We start from the raw sequence: 18912 nt of genomic DNA, 5'->3' as shown, positions 1-18912 counted from the left end.
AAATATTTAACGATTTATCTCCTACAACTCTGAAACAGCGCAGAAACGTATGAGAAACCACCACACACCTACATACTCACTGTGCCACCTACAAATGTGGATTTCCATTTAAGCTCTTAGCCAGGCATAACGACAAAACGGCAGTTATGAGAGACATAAATTAAACAGACTGTTTTCTGGAAAAAATAGGATTGCCACCATTGCCAGTAAGAATTGCGAGAGCCCCTTACCACCAAAACAAAATGGCCGTGCTACCCAAACGGGAACAATGGAGCATGGTCTGAGGGAAGGGTAACAAACATGCAAAATAAAAGTTCAGTGTTTTGAGAACTGAGGGAGACGCCGCAAAGCTGTCCGAGGATCAGGTGCAAGAGGAGGGCATGACTGAGGGAGCCTTCATGAGATCCGATTTGACCAGATTGGCCCTTAAATGACTCCTGGATAAAAAAAAAAAAAGAAATTACAATAAATAAACAAACAAACAAATACAGGGAAGAATTGGAGTTTAGAGCTGGATTCGGCTCATTATACTGCTCTGAGATTAGTGCTGGCGAGGATGAATGGTTGCAATTGCTAGCTCAATCTGGAATGGGGCCATCATTCCCAAGACATAAAGGAGAAGAGCCCACATCCTGCCAAAATATAATGGATGCGTCAGTGCGGAGATGAACCTCAATACTCAAAAGGAGAAAGGGATTTTGCACAACAGGGTACCAGAAGGTCCAAGCAACAGTCACTGGTTAGCAGGTTGGTCGGACAGCGTGGGGCTGGAGGACACACTGACGATGCGTGAGAGACTCCACAGGACTCGAATCGTCCTATGATGCCAATTGCAAGAGGAATTCACCAGTCTCGCAAACTAGTTTGAATATTTCTGTTTTTACTGTTTTTACTATTACCATTATTATTAATGTTATTGTGTAGTTGATATACTATTTTTCTATGACATTTCTTAGGCATAACCCTTCCGATAACTAATTTACAACACCCAGTCATATAAATGAATGACTATGCAGCATCTAAAACGTCCTAGGCTTGCAAACAGACGAGTAAACACAGAAACAAGATAATAGATACGACATATACTGTCGCGGCACCTTTTAATCTCCAACATTTCCGTCTCTCACGGGCCTTTTCCGCGCAGCCCGAAATCACCAGATAGCGCTAATAGCGCTAGACAATGAAAGCGCTTAGCGCTACACAATGAAAATGCCCGCAGGCGCCCAAAACTGCCCGCGATTTGCCCGCGATTTTTATAATCACGGGGAAAAGGCCGCAGGAGGCTAAAGGCGGCCGCCACTGTAGATGCTCTGATTCACACATGAGCACATGGCATAAAAGAAATTTAGGAGATACGGCAACCAAATATGCCAAACTCAATGCAACAGAACCAGAACAACACTCACAAAAACATGCATTCAAACACATATAACCCTTCTCAAACTATAACACTTCAGACATCAGGTCCTAATAGCTACCTAATGATATATACCACACACATTATATTCCGCACACTCTCCCACAGTTAAATGGATGTAAACAGAAGTTCTCCATTCCTAAACTGCTGTAAGATAAGCTATGTTACATGTTACAAGTGCTATATTTTACTAATATATTGCCAAGTTATTGTCTGAGCAGGCGGGGAGTGACCTGACTGGTGGGCAGATTGCTACCCCTACTTACCTTTTACAGGTGCCCTTTGAGAAGGGGGGGTATACCACAGCAGGTATAAGTGGCACAGAACACAGAGTCTACAAATAGACTCTATAATGGTTAATGTGCCAATAATAATCATCACCATTCTTTACTTTTTCCTCTCCTTTTCCCTTCTCCACTCCTTCCCTGACCTCCTTTCCCTCATGTTATATTTTGTCAAAGGTGCCCCATGTAATAGATGAGTGCAAAGGTACATTAGGTACACTAATGGAGACTAATTTGGGTGAAATTAAAACATTGCTTTATTGAGCCTGTTCCTTTAAACACTGTACAGGATACAAAAATAAAATAAACAAAGCAACAAACACCTATCCCTGTGTAAGAGCTAACTCACTCCCCAGTCCCTATCTGCAAGACTGGGAAGGAAAGCCCCTTACCAGCCTACCACCCCAAAGTCTCAAGCGGTACCTTAAAGCAGGTGGCTCTTCAGGTCAGTGATGTTCGTGTGTCTTGGTGTGTGCCCAGGACTCTCTCCTCATGTCTGCACAGTTGGGAGCTAAGGAGTCCTCTTTCTTCTGTGTCAGCACTGTTGTGTGCTAAGGACTCTCTTTTAGCAGTTTCCAACAGGAGGCTTTCTAGAGCTCTGATTAGCCAGGTGGAGCCTGGATAATTGACTGGTTGCAATTAACCATCTCCCTGCTTGGTTCCTCAGAGCATTTAGAGGCAGTTTTACTTAAACATGGATAAGTCCCTGTTATACCTCCACATCTTTGGGGGTGGAGGGGGTAGGAGAGAGAGCCTGGCATCTCGAGGAGCTGGGGGTGTCCTGACATCACTACACTATCCCCAGTGGTGATCCAGTTCCCGCAGAGCCAAGACTTCAGGGGGTCAACTGCAATACGCAATAATCAACAAATAACACACTTCAACTATGACCTCCTAAAAATAATATCCGTTAATGTGAAGGGATTAAATAGTAACAAGAAAAAAATCTTGTTTTAGGAGAGTTCTGGAGAATGAGAGGAGATATGATACTGTATTTACACAAAAAAACGCACTTTAAATGATCACACTCCCACAAACTACTGTAACTGATCAAAAATACACAAACAGCTACCTAAGCTCAGCCCCTGTTAACAAAATTGGAGTAGCTGTACTGATTCACAAAAACGTGCCTATTCAAATCACTTCTACACAGATAGATGAAAAGGGCATTTTTATTTTCCTAAAATATACAATAGGAAACTGGACAATTACTCAGGCTAATTATATACCCCTAACATACACTCCAAAACGTGAAACCTTCAGAGAAGCTGTGGTGATACTACGGGGTGACTTAAACACGTCTCTCAACCCCACTTTAGATAATTCAACACATATTATAGATGAAATTTGAACATTTATGAGAGAATACTTCCACAACAATACCTCTCATGACACCCCCATAACATCTATATGGGAAGCTCATAAATGTGTGGTAATGGAGGAGCTTTAAAAAGTAGCCTCACAAAAAAAGAAAAAGAGAACTTAAACAATAAACAACCTACTCGAACAAATACAAAAACTAGAAAGCCAGAATAAACGAAAGCTAGACAAAACTACACAATTGTCACTTACCAGTCTAAGAAATAAACTTAGTATACTTCTAAAGCCTAATATAGCACAAACAAAATGTTACAGTTAAACCAAACATACTATAAAAAAGGAGACAAAGCGGACACACTGCTAGCAAAAAGACTCAAGCAAAAATAAAACCTACAACATATTCACAACATCAGAAAGACAGACAAAACAGTTACAGAAGTCCCTTAATGATTAAGAGAGAATTTGCATCATTCTACACCAAACTATGCCACTGACAAAGTGACCCTACACAAACACCACAAACGACTAATGAGCAGATTACCCAATATCTAAAATCCCTACCTCTCAAAAAGATTCACAAAAATGCCAAATCTTGACCTTGACAAACTCTTAAGCACGGAAAAAATTGAAACAATGAAGAACTACCCAATGGTCAGAGTCCAGGTCCAGGCGGATATACTCACTAATACGACAAAGCCTTTATTGACCCCTTGATACCACATATTGCATTAACATTCAATGTCATTGGAAACATTCCATAAAAGAAAAGAAAATCCCTGCTTTCTTCGTGTCCATGGACACAGAGAAAGATTTCAATAGGCTAAATTGGAACTTCATGTTCCAAACACTAGAGAAGATAGGATTCTGTGAGATCTTTTTAATCTACATAAGAGCTATCCATCTCTCCTTCAGCGAGAGTTAAAATAAACGGATCTCTCTCTGACCCCTTCACAATCTGTAATTGCACCATACAAGGATGCCCTTTATCTCCGTTTTATTCCCCATAGCTTTAGAACTTCTGGCAGAATGTTTCAGGAACAACTCTAACATAATGGGAATCCCAATAGATGGACATGACCACAACCTGGCTTTATATGCCGATTACATTCTCCTGACTCTTTCCAACCCTATTGTCTCAATGCCCTACCTGATGAAATAAATAGACAAATTCAGCCAATTATCCAATTTCAAAATCAATTATAATAAATTCAAGGCTCTAAACGTTACTCATCCAGGCCAAACAGTACAACACTTAAAGAACACGTTCCCACTTAATTTGAACATGCACTACTTAAAATACTTAGGCATATATATATAACCTCACATCCAAAAGGCCTATATAAAATGAATTGTATATAATTTCTCCTGATTAAACAAGATCTTAACAGGTGCAAAAAGTTTTTCATATCATGGGCCAGCAGAATCAATGCCATTAAAATGAATATACTACAGAGTACTATACTTATTCCAAACAATCCTAGTTCACATACCTCGTTCCTTTTTCAGTGATCTGCGAACCTGTTTAAATAGATTTATATGGACTTTCACGTACCGCACAGTATTGAGCATGTGATCTGCATACAGGGCAAGGGTTAATATTCTGTTCGCAAGCTGCCCCACTTTTCATCTCTGCAAAAGTCCCTCAGACGAGTAAAATCTCCACCACAGGGCCTACATCTCCCCTTCATCTGTCCCTATATGCCACCTGTCACGAACAGCACACAAGTGGACACGTGACTTAGATATGCAATCAGGGTTAATACACACAGCTACTCTAGCCAACTCACCTTTAACCTGTGCAAGATGCCTCCAATGAGTTAATGTTAACCCTTTACTCAGTTGCAATCATAGCTATACGCTGCCACCACCCAAGATATGTGAAAACTGGGATTTATCAAAATGGCGCTCATCTCAAAGCCAGTGCAATTTTTAAATGAACACTATAAAGTGAATACTTCAAATAAGTGCTTCCGTGAAGAAATACTGGGATTTCAGTGAAAAGTTGATATAATAAAAAATAAAAATAATCGGGAACTTCAGCTCAAATCCTTGTAGAGATTGCTTCTTCAATCCTGTGTTCACTGTAGTCCAAGTCTTGGGGAGCTCATAGATCGTACCAATTTATCCCAAATGTGTAATGTACATTCTGTAGTAGATAGTAGGGTTTTGTTTTTTGGTCTACCTATTGCTTCAAGTCCTATCAGTTGTACCAAAGAAATGTGTTCGCAGTTTGCCTGCTCTACATTAATCCACCTCTTGTCATCTGCGTTGGTAAACCAGTCTCAAACTTTTTGAGGTATTTTTCATAATAATATTTCTATAAATCTGGTACACCCAATTCTCCTTTATCTTTGGGAAGAAATACAATCTTTCTATTGATTCTACCCTTTTTCTTATCCCAGATAAAGTCCAGTATCAATCTTTATAATGTATCTAAGATGGTTCTAGGGATCTAGGGATGTATTGGTAAAGCCTGGACCAAGTGTAGAAATTGGGGTATAATAGTATCTTTACAGCAGCCATTTTCGCAAACCAGGAGTTTCCATTTCTGTCCTATGAGTCTAGTGTTCTAGTTTTATTAAGGAACAGGATAATATTTGCTTTATAAAGATCTCGGTAGTGGGAAGTAATCTTTATCCCTAAATAGTACATTACCTTATCTGCCCAACGAAAATTATACTCCCACTTTAGGTATTTACAGCTTGTTGAGGGCGTTAATATTTAGAATGTCTGATCTTTGGTAGTTGGCCTCAAAACCTGAGATTTTGCCACATTCTTTGATTTCCTCCATTAGGGACGGTAGAGATTTCATGGGCTTATCCATAAATAGCAGGACATCGTCCGCTTGTGGGTTTATTTTATTTTTGATAAGCCCTTAGCGAATACCCATAATATTAGGGTTGTCTCTTATTCACTGTGCAAAGGGTTCCATAACTAAAGCAAATATTAACTGGGACATCGGGCATCCCTGTCTTGTTCCTCTGCCTAGTTTAAATCATTTACATTCAGATCCATTAACTCTAACTTTTGCTGCTTGGGAACTATCTAGTGCGATTATCCATTGGATGAAGTTTGGATCAAATCCTCTTTTTACAAGTGTCTCCTGGAGTAACAGATCGGGCCATAGAGGGAGCCTGTGAGCAGCCAGATTTCACATGGCTGCTCCTCTGGGCCAGACCTCTCTGCAACACCTCCTGTTGGTTCCTGTAGGCTAGTATGTGAAGGTCAGTTAATGTTTGTTGGTCAACCCACTTTATGTGTTAGTCTTTGTGTGTGTGTGTGTCTGAATAAGTACTAATCACCATATGTGGTAAATGTGAGTCAGTGTTGGTCAGTGTATGTCTGTATATCCGTGTTGAACAGTGTATGTCTGTGCTGGTCAGTGTATTTCTGTGTTGGACAGTGTATGTCTGTGCGTGTCCATGTGTGCCTGTGAGTCTAAGCTTGATAGTGTGTGCTTATGACTCTGGGCTGGTCAGTGTGTGTGTGTGTGTGTGTGTGTCTGGACTGTTCAGTGTGTGTCTGTGCTGGTTAGTGTGTGCCTCTGAGTCTAGCCTTGTTAGTGTGTACAAAAAAGAACATGGCGCAATTGAGTGGAAATAATTCAAATGAAATAAGTGCAGTGCTCAAATTGTGAAATAAAGAACTCACAGCAGGTATGTTGTGGTTGGCTAACCAAATTCAATGGTTAGTGATGGTCAAACTGCAAACCAAGGTGCTCCTCAAAATATAAACATGAGAAGAACATAGCATAACATCGATTTAACCTAATAACCAATAATCTGGGAGGGTAAAAAATAACACTCAAATCCTCCCAGTCTTGTAGCGCAATATGTGTGTTCGGGGTACACTTATACCACTCAGGATAGTATTTTAGTCACAGCATCAATGCTCGGAAATCTCTCTCCAGCCTCCGTATCTGCAACCACGATCACGTGATGTCTCTGGTTGCCGGTGTGGGAACTTCCACGTCTGCGCTCGCACTCAGTACATTGTGCCACTGGAGTCAAGCATGTTACGGTATTCTTATAGGGTCAAAACCCTTTACGCGTTTCACCTGAATATATTCAACGGCTTCCTCAGGGGTTCTCTCATCTTGACCCTCAAGTGTATATTTATAGACCTGATTGTCAAAAAAACCTGCCAAAAAGTCTTTCAATCAGCTCAAATCTTCCCCTTAACTCAGTGATTCCCAACCTTTTTTGTTTGAAGGAACCCTTTAAGTATTTTGTAAAATTTCGGGGAACCCCTATCTGGATGACACATTTTCGACAGGGGTAAATCACAAAATAGACGTGTAAAGCAGTGTGGGTAATAAATAATAATTAACTCATACTTTTGAGTAAACAATGTGTATATATTTTGTAATGATTTTGTTTTAAACATCACCCCCCCCCTGCATCTCACATCACCCCCCACTGATCAATCGATTTCTTTCCCCCCTTCTCTCTCCTCTACCTTTCTCCCTCCTCTCTCCTCTCCCCTCTCTCTCTTCTATCCCCTCTCTCCTCTCCCCCTTCTCTCACTCCTTCTCTCTCTACCTCTCTCCTCTCCACCCCTCTCCTCTCCCTCCTCTCTCCTGTTCCTCCTCTGTCCTCTCTCCTTCCCCTCTCTCCCCCTCTCTCCTCTCCCTCCCCTTCTCTCTCCTCTTCCTTTCTCCCTCTACATCTCTCCCTCCTCTCTCCTATCCCCCTTCTATCCCCTCTCCCCCTCTTTCATCTCCCCCTTCTCTCCTCTCTCTCCCTCCTTCTCTCTACCTCTCTCCTCTCCTTCCCTCTCCTCTCTCCCTCCTTCTCTCTCCTGTCCTCTCTCCCTCCTCTCTCCACTGCCCCTCTCTCCTTTCCCTCCCCTCCTTCTCTCTTTTCTTCCTTTCTCTCTCTACCTCTGTCTCTCCTTCTCTCTCCTCACCCCCTCCTTCTCTTTCCTCACCCCCTCCCCATCCTCTCCTCTCCCCCTCACTCCTCCCCCCTTCTCTTCTCTCCCCTCCTCCCCCTCTCTCACAAACACACACACAAACACACACACACACACAGTCTGACACACACACACACACTCTCTCTCTCACACACACAAGCAATGTTGAGCAGAAGAAGCAGCATCTCTCCCCCTCCCCCTCCTCCAGTAGCTCACATGAAAAGTTTAGAGAAGAAGCCAATAGCACAAATCACCCTCCCCTCTCAGCTCACAGGCAGGAGGCAGCGAGGACTGCACGAGGACTGCAAGCGCGCTCCTAGGAGGAAGAGAGCGGAGGGGGAGATCCAAGGACAGCAGAACCCCTGCGGATTTCTCCACGGAGCCCCAGGTTTCCGCGGAGCCCTGGTTGGGAATCACTGCCTTAACTAGACTGATCAGAGGCATCATGGTGATCCAATAGCAAATCACAATAATTGCAATAAACTATACAAATGAGCTATGCAACAAAAATATATATACATAATAATCACAAAGATCTTTAATTTAACAATACTAAACATTGATATAACAATACAATTCATATTGGAAATACATATATAAAATGACATTAAAATGATGACAATATGAGCTCCACTAAAAAAAGAAGAGACAATTATTAGTGACATGAAAAACTTGATCAATTATACTGCAGAATTGGATAAGAATAACTGTGAATAATGTGTTGCATAGTGATGAAATGCAATGTAGGCATATTCAATCACAATCCCAAATTGAGTGTGACTTTTGGGGATATTTTCAAGCCACATGTGCTTCTTGTCTGTCATTTCCATAGTATTTCTATTGGCTTTTAGAGCACTAGGTGCCAATTTATCCTTTAAATTGTATGCTTTTGAAAGCACCTGCCTGCAACTTAGCATCTTAATTCCTATGGAAGCAGTAAGGGTGTACTTCGTTTTTCACACATAGCTTCTCCATTGTGGCTTTATTTTTGTTAAATAAATCATGACACGGTGTAATATGTCATGTGTTGTTGTTCATCTGAGGTGGTATTTACCTAATTTTAAGACCTGCTAAGGAACAGATGATTGTTATTATGTCCTGATATGTAAAACCATAGAATTCAAAGAGGGTGCACTTTCTTTTTCACACCACTGTATATAGCACAACAGAGCACGGGTCACTAATATAAAGTTAAAATAATACTATGGTACGGTGGTATAAATCTGTCCCTATACATTTGCTGCTAAAAGTCCATGGCCCCCACACAGGTTCCTTACAGTTTATAATGAATGTTCAAGTGTAGGACCCAAGCGCAAAAATATAGGGAAGAGAAAAAGAAAACCACCATAGCTTAGATGGTTTTATGGTGGGATCAACATATATTGTACTTAAATTGCACACTCAGATAAGTGGATTACCCTGTGAATCGTAATCAGGGTGAAGAATATGAAGGGAGATGTGTCTGTGGATGAGGTAGGTAGAACGCCAAAACAAGGAGCACAATATAGTGTGATAATGATTTAAACGGGTATATTGCGCAGTTTAAAATCAAACTCAAAGGATTTCTGCAATCATAAGCATGTACTGGGAACCGCCGCCGCACGCCCCTTCTCTGCCATTGTAGTCAGCCCGCTGGTGATGTTCCACCACTGACCGCCGAGACCGGGGGCGTGAGAAGCTCTCCTCTGCGACCGACAATGGCAATGACTGCCTATCCATCCGTGTGAGACGCTTCCCACTGACGTCACAAGATGAGACCAACATCAGTGAGCTGTCGACAATCGCGGAGAAAGACCGCGCTGGGCGGTTCCCAGTACGTGCTTATGATTGCAGAAATCTGAGTTTGATTTTAAACTGGGCAATATACCCTTTTTTATCAGTATCACACTATATTTTGCTCCTTGTTTTAAGCGTTCTACAGTACCTACCTCATCCACGGAGACATCTCCCTTCATATCATTGACTCTGATTACGATTCACAAGGTAATTAGCTTATGTGTGTGCAATTTAAGTACAATATATTTTGATCCCACCATAAAACAATCTACACTATTTTGTTTATTTTATTTTTTTGCGCTTAGGTCATGTGCTCATTTGCATGTCATTTCCCAGAATCCCTTGCTGCAGTGGACGTGCTGTGTGCTGGGTGATAATGGTGAAAGTCAGGGTTGCAGACCTGACTGAGACATGCAAATGAGCATACAGTAATATTTACAGTTGCTATATATATATATATATATATATATATATAGAGAGAGAGAGAGAGAGAGAGAGAGAGAGAGAGAGAGAGAGAGAGAGAGAGAGAGAGAGAGAGATGGAGAGGAGAGATAGGAGAGAGAGAGAGAGATGGATGATGAGAAAGAAAGGAGAGAGAGAGAGATCACACATACATTCATATATCACTTTTTTTCAGCAGAGGAAGTAAAAAATAAAACCAGACTACAAAGTCAACTATATTCTTATGAAAAACACCATATGAATTTAGACAGAAAAACTTTGCCATGAAAGAATAGGAGAAATTGCTCAGCAGGTTCCTAATTTATACATTGTGTGTTAAAAGTGGATTAAGACAGGGCAGCAGTGAAAGAAGCATTCAACAGACAATAGGGTAAAGCTTTTCAGCCATGAAAAATGAACAATGCGAGGCTTTTCTCCAAGAGACTTTTAGCACACAAAGGCCTCTTTACAAAAAGGTGAATACTGTATGTTCTGTGAGTGATGAGTGGGAAGCAAATGGGGCGAGACATTTTTATTCCTAAAGTGTCCTTGAGAGGTTGACTGAACCTTCAAAGTGCACTTAATGCTGTAGAATAACATAGAAGTACTCAGTGATGTAGCACTCTTTTTTCTTACACTGCTGTATTCTATACATATATAGGGCATGACATTGGGGGAGATGTGAAGAACAAGATTCAGCAAAGTACAAGAGGGACTCATATTTCAGAGAAAGAGAAGTGCTAGAAATGGCGTCAGCCTGGAGGGTCGCGGGATCAGTGGGATGTGAGGAAGTACATCACTGAAAGGGGAATACGTTCGTGGGACAACCTCCAAACAACAAGGGGGTGTTTGGGATAGACATAAGGCTATCCTAAGTACTGTAGGAAAGAAAGCCAATGATCACATAGAATCTGAGGTCTTACAAAATACGGGAGGATGGGCGGACTGGGGGGGCCAGGTAATTCTGTTCCTATGTTTAAGGAAGTGTGCAAATAGAAGGGTTTTTTTGTGCCCCGATTTCCCTTTTCTGTTTGCATCAAATGTAAGAGAGTGGCCTACATGGCACACAAGTTGTCAGCCGGAAACGTTTGCGCCCCCTTAGACCTAGTGACACACAGACGCAGAGTTGTATACATCTCATTATAATTTGTGCGACATGCAACTCCTCTTATTAACATGCCCCAAATCACAAGCTGACGCACACGTCACAAAACTTGGAGCAAAGACCTTGATACATTGATGCAAAGTAACACAAGATGAAAATTATGCAATATGTGTCAACCTTGTCCCACATCTTCCTTGATACATTCCCCCCCCCCCCCCCCTTTAGTCCCCAGATAACAACACAACATATCTCATTATAAATCAGAATATCACAGAGTTTCCATTTGATTCAGTGGCAGTGTTGGTGCAACATATTCAAATATATCAGACCATAGAGGACAATGAAGTCCACTATATCTGTATACTTAACAACCCTGTGGTGTCAAAAGGGTAACAATGATGCCCTATATAACTCATAGGGTTACAAGCTCTCAAACGAGAGACTTCGGCTGAGTCCATGGTGGGAGACCATGTGGAGGCGTCCGCACGGGGCGCGATGGGGTTTGCCTTAAGGCAGTGATCGCGCCCATAGACCACACGGCCGGAGGCAGGAGGGGGAGCGCGTTACACAAGAAATCAGTTGAAACTGATTTTTTGGCGCGACACGCAGGTCACATGAGCGGTTCGCCTAGTGAGGGTGAACCAGCTCCATGACGCCCCTAAGAACGGCCCGTCGACCATGGCCAGGGAAAGCAGAGGCACCATGGCCCAGACCTTAGGGGCACAACAGCTGTCAGGCTGGCACAGTGCTGGTTCCTAAGAGACTGTTTATTTTCAGTCCCCACTCTGCTGCCTCTTTCATGAGAGCTAAGCGGGCAACCTGCCTTCGGCTGAGGACCCACTGCACGCGTCTGCACGGCCGCCTTGCTTGCCGGCAGCACGTGCAAGCCACTGCACCGCGATCTGCTGCTGACTTTTTTCGGCAGGGGGACGTGGCCAAAACGGGTCGGGTGGGGGGGACACGGCCATTGAGCCCGGGGAAGGGGTGGAGGAGGTTGTAGGTGCAGGAGCAGAGGTTGTGGGTCCGCAGGAGGGGGGGTTGTAGGTTCGGGAGGCTGTGGGTTTGGGAGCAGAGGGAATGGAGAGGCCCATCTACTTTGCACACACAGGCACACTTCAATCCCAAGCCGCCTCCCTCCCGTAGCTCCCCTCCTTCCCTCCTTCCCTCCTCATTGGCTGACTCGTGCACCATGTGACGCGTCAGCGCTTCTGATCACCAGAAGCTTGCAGCTCCGGCAGTCTGACACGTCACAGGACGCAGTCAGCCACGTCGGAAGGAGCCAGCGGGGACCTCCAGACTGGAGGTAAGGGGCTGGTGGCCCGCGCGCACACAGCTGCGAGTGCCACCGACCACAGCAGGTCCTTAGCCTTACTGTCTCTCTTGTCACTACTACCTCTGCACATAACCAGTCCATAACAGCTCATCACTAACCTGAGTTTCAGGCACTTAAAGCTATCTGTAGATTCGGTATGTTCTGCTGGAGATAGGACATTCCCTTAAAATTCATCACAGTCCAGCTAAATTCAGCACATTTGATAACCTATTCGGATAACTTGCCTCCTTAAACTGCATTCACAGTTGAATACAGTAGAAGCTCTTAAAGCAGATATCAGCATCGCTAACATACTGTACAGGGAACATGTTTCCTCCTACCTGATTATAAATGAAAGCAGAGATAAGCATCACCCTGTAGTGTAACTGTTTCATCATTTCTGTATTTTTATCCAAGTCAGTGGTGAAGTGCTGTTGATGGAGGATCCTCTCTGAGAATAATTTGTGACGCTGGTATGAGAAATATTCACCATATTTATGCACTGGATATGTACTGTATGTATTAGAGTTGGGAATAGTACCGCTATATTCCAAAATGCAATAACTCAAAATGACATGTAGATATTGGCATTTTCTTTATGATCCTGGTTATTACTGTCAATTCAGGGCCAGCTGGGAGTTTTCCGGGGCTCGGTGCAGGGCCTCTTTCCTTGTCCGGTGCGGCATCTCCTCTGCCATCCCGTCACAACGTCATGAGACGTCACATTGTCATGACAACACAGCGCCATGTGACAACGTGGCGCCATGACAAGGAGATGCCGCCAGACAAGGTAAGAGACAGTTAAAGAGGTCCTGTGCTCTCCCCCAGCAATCAGTTCCATTGTTGTTTGGAAGAGCGCAGGGCCTATGTAATCGCGGGACTCGGTGCAGTGGCACCGATGGCATTGCTACCAAGCGGGCCCGTCATTCAGTCATACATATTTTAAGGACAGTTAAGGACATGCAGTGTAAAGGGTACTAATGCCAGTAGCATGTTTATTGTTGATGGGTTACATCTGGGAGATTGTATTATTATTATTATTATTATTTTACCAATTTTAACACCTACTGTACTGTTTAAGTATTGTTAAATCTTATTTGATTTTATCTGGCTGCTTTCCTTTGTCTAATATCCCTGTGTGTTCAACAGACGTTTGCACAGCCCCTCCATCTCCCCTTATCTTTATTTGCTCTCTGATAAGGACAGGGTGTGATATATACAGTATAAAGAAAGTACCTGATTGACAAACACATCCCTTTCAGAGCCCTAGCAGATAGTCAGCTTGTATCACATTTCCAGACAAATGTAAGCGATTTGCTATTAGAAAAGATTTAGATTTGTTTAGGGATGGCAATTACTGTTTAATTCTTTACAAAAGTATGTTTACTAGCTGGCTACATTAGGACACAGAGCTTTCAATGAAGATGAGACCAGAGCGCCCTTCTTTTATTCCATACCCCATATTACTTGCTTCACACCTCCACACCACAGACAATCATTTTATTTTAAAATTTAATTAATTTTAATACACATTTAATGTGATTTTAAACAAATTAAATATTGAATAAATCTGTTAATGATGTAGCATATTTTTTTCTACTGTTCAGATACCTATTACAATAAATGTCTTAATTTGATCAATGCGGGAATTTTTCTGTTAGTGTATTGCTCTTGTACAGGGGTGGCCAACCTTTTTTTCAGGCGTGCCAATAAATGGGCACAAATATTTTGGTGAGCCACTGTCCTACTGCCCCCTCCTTCTCTCTCCTCAATTCCCCCCTCCTCCTCTATCGGTCAATTTCCCCTCCTCTCTCACTCAATTCCCCCCTCCTCTCACTCAATTGCACCCCTTCTGCCTGACTCAATTCCCCCCTCCTCCTCTCTCACTCAATTCCCCCCTTCCTCTATCACTCAATTCCCTCCTCGTCTCTCACTAAATTCCACCCCTTCGTCCTCTCACACTCTACTCCCCCCTCCCTCCTCCTATCACTCAATTCCCTACCCCCTCCTTTTCTCCCTCAATTCCTCCCCCTCTAAGAGTTTTACCTTGGAGTATGGGGTAGGGCTCCAGTTCCACGGCAGTGGGGACCTGCGGCCCCGAAGGCGAATGCAGAAGTTGGATGTGCGGGTCCAACTTCCAGCTCCGGCTGGGTGCACGGGGGTAGGGGGAATGGTGCGTGTGCCCTTCCTCTCTGAGGAGACATGGGGCCCGCAACGAAGTGAGGCCTTGGCGGCCAGAGGAGGAATAACCATATGGGCCATTCCAAATGCCGTCTGGTCTGCAAATTGGCCATCCCTGCTCTAGAATGTAGTGTGTACTGTAGTTTAGAACTTTAGTCCATTAAAATGTATCAAATAAAGAGAAATTATTACTTAGAAACAAAACATGTAATGTTTTTCACTAACTAAATATAACCTTCATTGTTCCTAGGAAGCACGTAAGCAAATGTTTATTTATGAGTGATTACATCTAAAGTAGCTGATTACACCGATAAGTTATTAAAAGAAACGTTAGCTTATTTGGGACTTTACATTTAACATACCAATGCTATTAGTTATCTTTGATACTAGGAGACACTGACAGTGTATGAGCTAATTTATTTGTTTTTTTCTCTATTTCCAGAATGATTCCTTCATCAAGCAAGTCATTTTTCCTTAGCGACCTGGTGTCATCCCGTAATTACGACCTGTGTGTCCTCGCTGTCTATGATGATGGCTCAACATCTTTAACTGCAACTAGGGTGATCGGATGCGTGCAGTTTACGACTGAACAGGAATACAAGCAATGTAGGTCCCTTCATGCCCAGTTTCTAGGTGGAACTATGATTATCATCATTGGAGGCATCATTGTGGCATCAGTCCTGGTCTTCATTTTCATCCTGCTCATGAAGTACAAAGTCTACAACAACCACCCAAAAACTAAACCAGCCAAGGTAACCAACGTGTGCTCTCAAACCAATGGCAGCCGGAGTGGGACAATGGGACGTTCTTCATCCAAACTCAATGAGAGGAGGGACAGCCTTTTTCAGGACATCTCAGGAACGTCCGTTAAAGGCAAAACCATAGTGGATCTCACACCTGATGGTGAGAAAGTGACTCTTTCTGACACCACCTTTATAAAAGAAGATGTTCTGACTCACTAGCAGCGTGCAATACATGCAAAACAATAACTCATGCACCTCTTTTAAAGGACAATCCACCGAGAGACAGCAAAGGTGGTACTGCTCAGAACATTTTAATGCAAGAGGCCGTATTTTCGGCTTCACACCTATTGTCTATTTTTAAGATCAGATGGTTACAACAAAAAAAGCTATTTTTTTAATCTGTAAAAATGGTTTCGGCATTCTTAACTATTTTTGGTTCAATATAATTAAATATAAAGTGTGTGATTTACAAAGGCTAATTTCATTTATTGTTTCCTTTCAATAATTTGCAAGAGTTTTTGTTCACTTAATTAGAATAATTTAATTAATCTGCAGTTCACACAGTAAGTTTCCCCCCCCCCCCTATTATACTATATGTCTATTTTCACCTCTCTAGTTTTTTTTCTCTGCTTGTCGATTTAAAATGAGCCCAAAACCTAAAGGAAAATGGCAGCTAGACCCCTTTCAATTAGTAACATCAGTGGAATTAAAGGGAAAAAAATACAATTTCCCTCCCTTTCCCATCAAGATTTCCCATGAAGTCTGCTCTGTGCTACCTGCTGCAGTGCAGAAAGTGAGAATAAGCAGCAGGAGTTATCATATTGACCCTGAACTGGGGAAATTAAAATTAAATATATAATAGCTAAGGAACAAAAAAAAAAATGTTGTTAATCTACTTTTAAAGGGCATTATTTGGAGCTCGAGATCAAGTGTTTTAAATATGCAGGAGGTGTAGGGATCGGTTATATGGAGCAATAGGAGGTGTCAGGGAGGAGTTATAAGGAGCAATAGGAGAATATAGGGAGGAGATATAGGGAGGGCGCATATAGAGACCTTAGTCAATAACTCATGAATGTGTAGCGAGATACTCGGAATCATTATATAGCCACATAACAGGTTTTCTTTGAGTTTCACTTATTATGAAAAAAAACATTTCATTACAAAAAATAAATCTTTAGAAGTAATCAGCAGCAATGATTTCAGAATATAATCTCTCAAACCAAAGTTTAACTTCAACCTCTGAATAGTTATTACTGGCTGTGGGACACTGTGCACTCAAACTAAACCTTTTAGGGACCATCAGGCTTTTGTCGAAAGGGGGCCCAGGCATCCAAAACCAGAAGTGTGGTCTGACTTTTGTAGCCTTTTTGTTTTTGCACACACTCATTTATTTATGTAATTTTGGAAATTTTGAACAGAGTACTCTATGTAAGAATTTACCAATTATCTATAAATTGGCATAACTACCACCATCTTTTTTTCTGTTAATACCTCTCCCTATAAAACCTAGCATCCTGTGGTTCCCCCATTGCTTTGTTTCATTGCTGGCCTACTCTTAAGTCAAATAATGACTCCCAGGTCACTTTCCTCTATACTGTAGTAGTAGACAGAGTATTGTTAATCCTGTATTCTGGCTTTGGATATTTTTGACCCATGCCCATTATTTTGAACTTGTTGGCAAATTATAGCCCCCCACACTCTTGACCATTCCTCTAATCTACCTAAATCATTAATCATTTTGTCTACTCCCCTTGAGTCTCTAACCATGTTGTAGATCTGTGTGTCATCTGCACATACTTTTACTTCCAGGTCCTTTGTAACATCACTAATACAAATATTAAAGAGCACTGGTCGAAGTACAAGAACATCAAGGTACTCCACTGGTCCCCTTGCTCTGAATATACTCCATTTACCACAACTCTATTGCCTAGTTATCAACCAATATCTTACCCGTTCACCTACTCTAGAATCCAATTCCAAGCATTGATACTTGTTTATAAGTTGTCTAAGTGGGACAGTGTCAAAAGCCCTACTAAAATCTGATAAGCTACATCTACTGTGCCACCCTGACCTATTACCTTAGTCACTTATTTAAAAAAATCTATTAGGTTTGTTTGACATGGCCTCACCCCAGAAAACTCATGCTTTTTAGGATCTTGCAAGATCTCTTCAGCTTGAGCCTTTTCCCAGCTAACTATTTGCTTAGTCCCACATGTCAGGGCAAGAGGTGGCAGCGTAGCCAGGGTCACGCTTCCAAGGTCAGGGCAAGGTGAAGCAGCGCAGAGTCAGGGTCACGTTCCACGTTCAGGGCAAGGTGAGGCAGCGCACAGTCGGGGTCGTGTTCCACGTTCAGGGCAAGGTGCGGCAGCATAGCCAGGGTCGCGGTTCCAAGATCAGGGCACGAGAGAGGCAAACAGGCGCCAAGTTCCAGCAGAGGTTCAGCAAGGCAAAGCATAGTAAGAAACAGATGGGGTCCAGGAACACAAGGCAATACCTTGCAAGGGAAAAGGACTGATAACTCTGGTGAACATTTATGGGCCTAGCTCCGATGCAGACAATTACCAGTTCAATGAAGAAGCTAACTTTCTGTTTCAGTGGCCGTCTTGGTGCACCCAGTGAAATCAGAGGAGCGTCCATGTTTGTGCACCCTGTGACTCCTCACAGTGCTGTGAAAAAGAGATGTTCCTCCTAATATCACATATCCACTAAATGCCATTCAGGTTAACGCAGGGAATTAACATTAAGGGCCTCATTCAGAAAGCCTCGATAAGGCCCTTACCGAGCACTTATCGACCAAAATGGCTACTCGTATTCAGTAAGCCTCGATAAGTGCTCGATAACGGCCTGTATCGACGCAAAATTTTATGATCCAAAGAAAATCGCCAATTGAGCGGCGATCAGCCGCTTATCGACCATTTTCGGAAAGATCATAAACTCGCGCGATTCAGATACCGGCGAGTCAGCTGTCGCGGCCTATCGCAGCCTTAAAAGGCGTTCTTCTCCCCAAATCCAATACACCACAAAATTTAGGTAGATTGGTGGGGAGATGCCTCGATGAGCTGCGATGTGTCGGGAATTAGAAAAAATCAGGCCCTTTCCTGCCTCGGATTGATGCCGGGGGTCTCCGGAGCTGATAGCCATTAATAGCAGCTCCGAACCCCCCCCGGCATGCATCCAAGGCAGGAAACATGCATGGACAGCAACTTCATTACCTTAGCGGCTAACCGCTAAGGCAGTGAAGGGGTTAAACACCCATGCCAGGCTTACTGTGGCTAGCGAGGGTGAGTGAAGGGGGAATTTGGCCCTTAGTGGCTGTTTAGGCCTTGCGGGGGGACTTAACCCCTTCATTACCTTAGCGGTTAATACCGCTAAGATAATACAGGGGTTAACCCAACCGCTACCCACCCGCAAGGTCTAGA

General features: G+C 42.8%; 1 protein-coding gene across 6 annotated transcripts in view; it reads left to right on the top strand.

Moving 5' to 3' along the window:
• Positions 1 to 15960, top strand: part of LOC142498722 (leucine-rich repeat and fibronectin type III domain-containing protein 1-like protein) — a 610172-nt gene extending 594212 nt beyond the window's left edge. For all 6 annotated transcript variants that reach the window (XM_075607039.1, XM_075607036.1, XM_075607041.1 and 3 more), the window contains one exon: positions 15193 to 15960. In XM_075607039.1, coding sequence (XP_075463154.1) covers positions 15193 to 15712 — 520 coding nt within the window. In that variant the 3' untranslated portion in view covers positions 15713 to 15960. The remainder of the gene's footprint in view (positions 1 to 15192) is intronic.
• Positions 15961 to 18912: the final 2952 nt, after the last annotated feature.

The sequence above is a fragment of the Ascaphus truei genome, chromosome 7 (assembly GCF_040206685.1).
Source record: "Ascaphus truei isolate aAscTru1 chromosome 7, aAscTru1.hap1, whole genome shotgun sequence".
NCBI classification, from domain to species: domain Eukaryota; kingdom Metazoa; phylum Chordata; class Amphibia; order Anura; family Ascaphidae; genus Ascaphus; species Ascaphus truei.
Note: the sequence above shows the minus strand (reverse complement) of the source record. Positions and strands in the feature narration are given on the sequence as shown.